Source organism: Scomber japonicus, chromosome 17 (assembly GCF_027409825.1).
Source record: "Scomber japonicus isolate fScoJap1 chromosome 17, fScoJap1.pri, whole genome shotgun sequence".
Classification (NCBI taxonomy): Eukaryota; Metazoa; Chordata; class Actinopteri; order Scombriformes; family Scombridae; genus Scomber; species Scomber japonicus.
Genome location: NC_070594.1, coordinates 13,668,562 through 13,676,219, shown reverse-complemented (window position 1 = coordinate 13,676,219; position 7,658 = coordinate 13,668,562). Strand labels below are relative to the sequence as shown.

Sequence of the window (7,658 nt, the reverse complement as noted above, 5' to 3'; positions counted from 1 at the left end):
TCTCCATGAGACCAAACACTACATTCTTCCAAATTAAATTACAACTTTCATCAATGTTTTCAACAATAAAATTTTGTAGCCGGATAGACTTTATGAATGAGTTTTAAAGAAAAGTCCTTAACTATATGTAATGATATTAATTGGCCTCTCGTGCGTTACACCACTGTCGTAAAACGGCTCTGTGTGGTGTTGCAATGGCGTTTGCTGCGACAGCACTTTACGGCAGCAGGGAAATCGAGGAGAAAGCAGCGGCTGTCGTCTCCAGCGGAGATATTATCACCTCGGTAATCCTCGGATTTATGCAATATTCGGTAAAGTAACGTGTGTACTGGTGTTATTTCCCTGCGCCTTGTGAATGAGATTGTGTTCAACGTTTTCCAAGCGTGAATCTCCACCTTAATGCGGTGGGATGGCCACAGTGCCGCCTGGGCCTAGTAGCGCACTGCCCTCATCCCCGGCTCAAGTTCCTCCTTTCCCCGGGGCTGGGAGCCAGGAGCCGGCGGGGGAAGACGGAGAGCCGGCCTGTCACAGGGACGACTGTGTCCCCACCGGTACAGGGAAGAAGTCTCAGCCGGTGACTGAAGTCACAGGGTCGGTAAAGAAGAAGCAGAAAAACATGCTAGCCCGAGCTAGCCCGGCGGCGCTGCACCTTAAAATGCAAGCCCGGGAGCAGCAGCAGCTGAACGGCTTGGCCAGTCCCTCAGAGGACGCAGACGGCCACCAGCTGACAGGAAACCGGCCTGACAACCCGAGACCGTCCGTGGACAACTGTGACAGCAGCGGTAGCAGCAACGAGGAGGCTGCAGCCGCCAGAAACAATAGTGAGCACTGCCAACACGAAGGCCACAGCCCCTGCTCCAAAAACGGCAGCCACTCTCCCCTCGTTAACAACAGCATGAACGGGATGCCGGGCTTCACGAGGACTGAGGCGGCCCGGATCCACCCCGGGGACGGAGGGAAAGAGGAGTTTGACCACACGGAGCCTCCGAGACCGCCGATCGACGAGCCGCCGGACGCAGCCGGGCCCGGCGGAGAGGAGAGCCCCGCTGACCCGCAGCAGCAGCCGCCAGAGGCAGAGCTGGCCCGGCTGGACCTGAGCAGCTCCCCTGGCCGGGTGGAAGAAGAGAGCCACGGCATCCGCTATGTCCGCTACGAGTCCGAGCTGCAGATGCCGTGGATCATGAGACTGATCACCAAGGACTTGTCTGAGCCTTATTCCATTTACACGTACAGGTACTTCATCCACAACTGGCCACAGCTCTGCTTTCTGGTGAGTATGACACAACACGGCTCTTATTGTGAAGGAAACGCTTCTGCATGTCTTTCCCACCTACTCTTTTTACATGTCATGTCAGTTTTATCGTGTTTATTTAAAGCCCAATATCACCAATCACACATTTGCCTCAAGGGGCTTTACAATCAGTACAGCAATATAACACCCACCCCTGTCTTTACACCCTCGACACTAATAAGGATAGAGTGATGGGATATAATTTAGACAGGAGAGAGAGTGAGACAGGACAATATTCACACAGTAGAGAGAGAGAGAGAGAGAGAGAGAGAGAGAGACAGGCACATGAGGTGAGGCTGAAACTCCTATGGGATGAGGAACCAGATCCAAATAATTCAGGGAATGGCACTGACAGCAGCTCTGAAGCAGAGTGTTTCCAGCAAAGGTGATGACCCAGCAAAGAGACGACTGAAAGAAAAGAGAGAATAAGGAGTAGAAAGGAGAAAAGAGGTGTGGGTGGGGTGTGTGTACAGCTTGGATGCTCATTTGCTCGTTACTGGGGCTGGGATATGACTTCACACTCACAGCTCACCTGTCAGTGTGTCTCAAAGGCAATCAGACATAACCCTGATGTGTGCTATAGATAAACACACACACACACACACACAATGTTCATAATCCACTGTGACAGCACATTGCGTTGGAGTGCATGTGTTGACAAGGTGCAAGTGTTGTGACGTTGAGTCTTTTTAGTTCATCAATAACATCAGGGACTTTTATTGAGGACAAAAAAACTCTTAAAATGTTCAGCTGACTAAACCAGTCTCACCACAAAATCTATTCAGTATCTGTTCTGCAGCTTTCAGCCACATCACACAGTCTATCTCAGCTGTTTTCCCACTTGTCATGGAATTGTAGATTTTCCATTTCCTTTTTTTCAGGAGTGAGTAAACACTTTTCTTTAACGTTACGGCTCAATCTTTCAATCTCGACCTTCATTTTCAGCTCGAGGAGGCAGTAATGCGTTATAGCAAGGTGTTTATGTTGCACCTATAGTGTCCCTGTGAAGGTTTTCAACTGTCTACACTGTCTTTGTTTATCCCCAGAGCCCCCAAGGTCGTAAACCTCCCAGTTCTAGTTTGTCTGGAACGCTCACATGTGACATAAGAGGAAGTGCCATGAAATAAAGGTCAGAGGTCAGCGAAGACAGCGGGCAGAGTTGGCAGGATGACAGGGACTTTAGAGGAACCGTTGCTAGGTTTGCAGCGGCCGACCACACAGACATCTCGGAGTGCCCTGACTTATTGTGAGTGTGTTTGTTTGTTTGTGTCGCAGGCCATGGTGGAGCAGGAGTGCGTCGGAGCCATCGTATGTAAGCTTGACATGCACAAGAAGATGTTCCGACGTGGCTACATCGCCATGCTGGCCGTGGACTCGAAACACAGAAGGAAAAGCATTGGTGAGATCTCGACTCCGCGCGTGTCCCTAATAAAAGTGAACAGTGGACAATGTTTTACAGTGCTGTCTTTCTTTCTTTGATAGCCAAATCTCTTTTATGTAAATGCAACATTCAGATAAATTATACACTTTGGGTTTCTGTGTCACGGTGCGCTTTAAATTTGTTCCTCAGCTGATCTTTCTTATTCTATTAGACCTGAAGCCATAAAAATAGAGAGAGCAGGTGTTATTTTTATAAAAGGTTGTGTTTTGTTCATTCACACGTCATTACTCACTTGGGCTCTTCTATTTCCAGGTACTAATCTGGTGAAGAAGGCCATCTATGCCATGGTGGAGGGTGACTGTGACGAGGTGAGATACCTACATTCATCTCCACTGTGAGGTTGGACAGTGCTACCCAAGACTCTCATGTCTATTACAAATATATAAACACAAACAGAGATTAATAAAGTCCCAGAGAAGAGCCTGAAACACACCTCAGTAGTGGTGCAAACATTCATGGAGCTTTACTCTGCAGAAAAGTCTTACATTGACTAGCACACATTGGACAGGAAAAATTAGAGAAAGTAATAAAAAAAAAGGTAATAGATTGTTAAAATAGACCTGTCTAACATTTGGTTCTGTGCTGTAGGTGTGTGTTGCCCCAAATTTTTACCCTTTTTAAAAGACACAATCCAGTTTGGTTAATTCTGGAAAAGCAGGTTTTAGTCTCACTGAAAGTTTAGGAAGATTTAGCAATTAAAGCATAAATCATTCTTTTACATTTCCAGCTTATCCTATCTTTTGATATTTGTATTATCTTGATTTTGAACCTGCCTAAATATTACTCATTTCATCAGCTTTGTGTTAATTCGTGTTAGACTGCTGACTAAAGGGGAAAAAATGTGCTGTTTTTATTTCAAGGTCCAGTTTTTCCCGCTCTGTCGTTGGCTTATCTAATTTTGCGAGTAACCTTGTCAGCTTATGTAATCCTTATAGTGTCTTTCCTCTACTACAAACTATTTCACTCATTCTGCTTCTTGTTGAATAGCTGCACAATCACTCACATTATTCATACACGCAGTCATTTGAAATCTTCTAAGTGAGAGCAGTTTTATGAAGTATAAATGAATCACAGTGTTAAAAATGGACAAAATGATCCACCACATCATTTTTTGTCATTGGTGTGATTTTATACACACATGTGGACTAAGTACCTATTTTTTTAGATTCATGTATTTTTTAAATTTACCAAAGAAATGAAACAATTAAGCATTTCATAGCTTGTAACTGTTGACATTAAGGCTGCTTTTTATGGACATTTGTGTAGATCAAAAACATCCAAATAAATGATTAATACTTTGATCGTAGAAGCCAAAGGAGCAGGTTGACAGCCCACTGACTCTAAAATTCATCCTTTTTACATTCCTGAGAACCAAATTTAACATTGTTTAAAAGATTAATTGTTTGATCTTCCAGGCAGATGTTGGTTTTTGGCTGTGTTGAAGCCCTCATGCATTTGTAGGACGTTAAATCTAGACGAATACCAGACTTTCAGTTTGTCTTCTGGGTTTGATTTCCCAACTCAGTTCTGTTTAGCAGCTGACTCTCGTGCTCTAAATGCCCCCTTGAACTCGGCAACGAGAAAGATTTCAAAACCGCCTTCTTGCAGCTGCGTTACCACATAATATCAACATACGTTTGACAAAAAGTAGAAGTTACTGAATGTTCATTGTGATATATATCGCTGTTAAAATATTGGCTGTTTGATTTGTAAACTGTAGAGCAATAAATGGAAGCTCAGAGTTGCTAGAAAAGGAGAAACTTGAGTACCCTTTGGGAAATAGTACAATATTGAAGTTTTCAACCCCTCTTAGACTTTATCATTATACAATATTGAATCAAAGTGCTTGTGAATAGAACATTTTGTCACCACGTTGTTGTTCCTACTAAATATTGACTTAAGGAGGGTGTGAATGCTTGACCAGCCAAGTAGTTTAACTTTACATTTGTTCTTAATTCTGATCAATATGTGTTGAGTTTTCAAGTCACCTCAATCTATACTCACTGAGTGTTGTTAAAGAAATCCTGAAAAAAGTCAAAAGATGATTTATAGTTACAGAAATAACTGGCCATGTTTGGGGTGTTTGCTCATTTCTTATTTTCTTAATTGTCATCAAGAAGATAATTATGGATTCTATTTGTTAAAGACGCCTTTTTAACAAAAGACAATTTAATGTCACAGTAGGAAAAGTACAGGCGTAAATAATAATGATGGTTGAATTCCCATCAGCTGCTTCAGAGCACTCATTAATATTATTAGTAATACCTGTTTTTTTTTTCCTGCTACATGACAAGTCAAAATGTTCTGCTGTAGACAAAGGTTTATGCAGTTGTAGCTCCATGATGTTGCTATTCTACATGAGTACAAAGACTGGAAGTAGGGGAAGCAGTTAGCATAGCTGTTTTTATTTTAATGTTGTTTATCTGTATTTAATAAATCTAGAAATAGAGCGTGTCACATTGTTGTGTTATGGCGCTTTTCCACTATACAGTTCTAGCACTGCTCGACTAGACTCGTTTTGGTTCCAGGAACGACCTTTTCCATTACAAAAAAGTACCTCCTCAATGTGGGCGGGGTCATCATAGCAGAGCTCCGCGAAATTGACGTCACATTTAGTATCGGCTCGGCTCGGCAGGTAGCAGGTACTATCCTAGTGGAAACGAAAAAAAATACAGAGTCGAGTAGTGCTAGAGCTTTATAGTGGAAAAGCGCCAACATCAGCTAGAACCAGTAAGCACATGTACTGTGGTTTAGTTGCAGGTTTCAAGCACTAATTTTGAACCAAACACAGCTAACCACAGTTAAAATATTGGTGATTTATGTGCATACAGCAACCACATACTGTAACTGAGTTGGATTTGGAGTTGTTAGATGTTGTTAGATATTGTTTTTATATGTTCTTATGACAAAGACTGACTTTCAGTCTTTGTGACTTTCAGTCTTTGTGCTCAGCCATGAAAATCATGTCATAGAGCTGTCACTGTACCACACAGAAATATCAACATTTTCAAAAGTATTGTTTAAAAAAGGCCAGAATAACTAAATAATTCTGTGTGGCAGGTTGTGAAATAAATGTAATGAGCAGCATCGTAGAAGAGCAGCAGCAGTGTGTTCAGATACGGTATTGAGTGTAGGTCACTCAGAGCCCAATACCCAATCACTGAAGTTACACTCGTAAAATTGACTTGAAGAGTAAAAATATGCTATACATGACCTCTGTAGACAGCAGTATGGATTAAAATGGAAATGTATCTGTTCCATCAGTAGTGTGTGAGTCAAATTACAGACAAATGCATCTGAAACATTTTCACGATGTAAAATGGATCAATTAGTCTCATGTTTCACAAAACAAAGTACTGACATGTCCATCCTTCGTCAACAGGTTGTATTAGAGACCGAGATCACCAACAAATCAGCCCTGAAGCTCTACGAGAACTTGGGTTTTGTCAGAGACAAGCGGCTGTTCAGATACTACCTGAACGGAGTGGACGCGCTGCGGCTCAAACTGTGGCTCCGCTAGAGGAAAAGAAGAGGGGACAGGGGAGGACAGGACAGCAGATGCTGTTCACCTCGTACACTATCAGCTTGACAGCCTCAGCTCTGCCCTGGTCATTTCACTCTTATATACACAAACACAAACACACACACACACACACACACACACACACACACACACACACACACACACACACACTCACTCACACACCTGTGTACAAACATTGAGAGTATGCACATAGGTCTGCATAAACACACAAACACACCCTATTTTTGTCCTTGACCTCTGAACAACTGTTGTTTAGGCAGAAACAGACTAAAATCCCTCCAGATGTTTTCATGATGGGGCCCCTGATACTTTTTGTGACGAGGAGGGGGGCGAGTGAGGGTGGTCTCTGGGATGACCTTGACTGGGGACTAGATGACCTTTTGACCTTCAAGCTTGGAATCCGCATTGAGCGGGACATTCGGTGTGAGGCAGCTCCGGTGAGGACATGCGTCCAAAACCCCAGAGGACAGGGCACCACACCAAATCATCCTGCAGAACCCAGGACAAAACAGACTTAAAGAATACAACACGTGAAACAAGGAAGCGGGGCGGTTTAAAAAAAAAAAAGACTGGGAAGAAAATATTTGTGGAGTTTATTTTTGTGTTTCTTTTTTAACCTTGTATGTTGGATGGGGGAAGGAAAAGCTCTAGTATGACTGTGTGTTTGTACTGCCTCATGTATTTTTTGGAAAGCAAGTGTTTGGCCTGTTTTTGTGTGCATGTGTACGTGGCGTGGTTGGTTTCACTGTGAGCGAGTGAACGTGTTTGCGTGACTGTGAGAGCGCGTGATCGGTCAGAAATTGGTGCGTTACTGTTCTCCCGATTGTTTGTTTTTTGTTTCCCATCGTGTTCCAGTGGGTGCAGCGGCCCCCTGCTGCTGTCTCCATCACCTGCCTCAGCCTCCAGGACTGAAGCCTGTAAAGATATGCATGCATTTATTTTAATGTGAGTGAGAGAATGAGCGTGACGAGTGTCTGAGTGTGTTGATTAACCCAGTCTGAGGCTAACCCTCTGAACCCCTTCCTCTATTTGGTGTAAGCATGTTGGTTGCAGAGCTGTTGATCGAAACAAATCACTCCATTAGCACCTCAAACTTTGCCCAACTGGTGGATCTGCCACCTTTTTTTTCGCTTCAGCGTCCTAAATCTCTCAGATCATCAAATCCTGACTGAGTGTGGGTAACGAGTTTATTCTTTCTTCCTAACTTGTTCTCTCCAAACGCACTGCCAGCCGCTCTAACCCCCTCCCCACCCCCCCAAAAAAAGGAGAAAAACAGACATCTTGCCAATGATGATATCCATACAATCTCAGTTTACTCCTCTTAGATTATCAAACTGATTCTCCTCATTGCAAGTGCCACTCAGTCCGTCAGCACTCTCCGC

At 43.5% G+C, this 7,658-nt stretch overlaps 1 protein-coding gene across 1 annotated transcript; it reads left to right on the top strand.

Annotated features, from left to right (window-relative positions):
- Window positions 1-234: 234 nt before the first annotated feature.
- On the top strand, window positions 235-7,158 carry naa30 (N-alpha-acetyltransferase 30, NatC catalytic subunit). The gene is made up of 4 exons (XM_053336841.1): window positions 235-1,270; window positions 2,567-2,690; window positions 2,985-3,040; window positions 6,115-7,158. The coding sequence occupies exons 1-4, from the start codon at window positions 410-412 to the stop codon at window positions 6,250-6,252; spliced, it is 1,179 nt and encodes a 392-aa protein (XP_053192816.1). The 5' UTR covers window positions 235-409; the 3' UTR covers window positions 6,253-7,158.
- Window positions 7,159-7,658: the final 500 nt, after the last annotated feature.

What these genes read in the sequence shown, in the direction of transcription:
- naa30 (XM_053336841.1), top strand. Translation starts at nt 410, where the DNA reads ATGGCCACAGTGCCGCCTGGGCCTAGTAGCGCACTGCCCTCATCCCCG. An exon ending in GGCCACAGCTCTGCTTTCTG is followed by an intron (nt 1,271 to 2,566) that starts GTGAGTATGACA and finishes TTTGTGTCGCAG; the next exon opens with GCCATGGTGGAGCAGGAGTG. An exon ending in ACACAGAAGGAAAAGCATTG is followed by an intron (nt 2,691 to 2,984) that starts GTGAGATCTCGA and finishes TTCTATTTCCAG; the next exon opens with GTACTAATCTGGTGAAGAAG.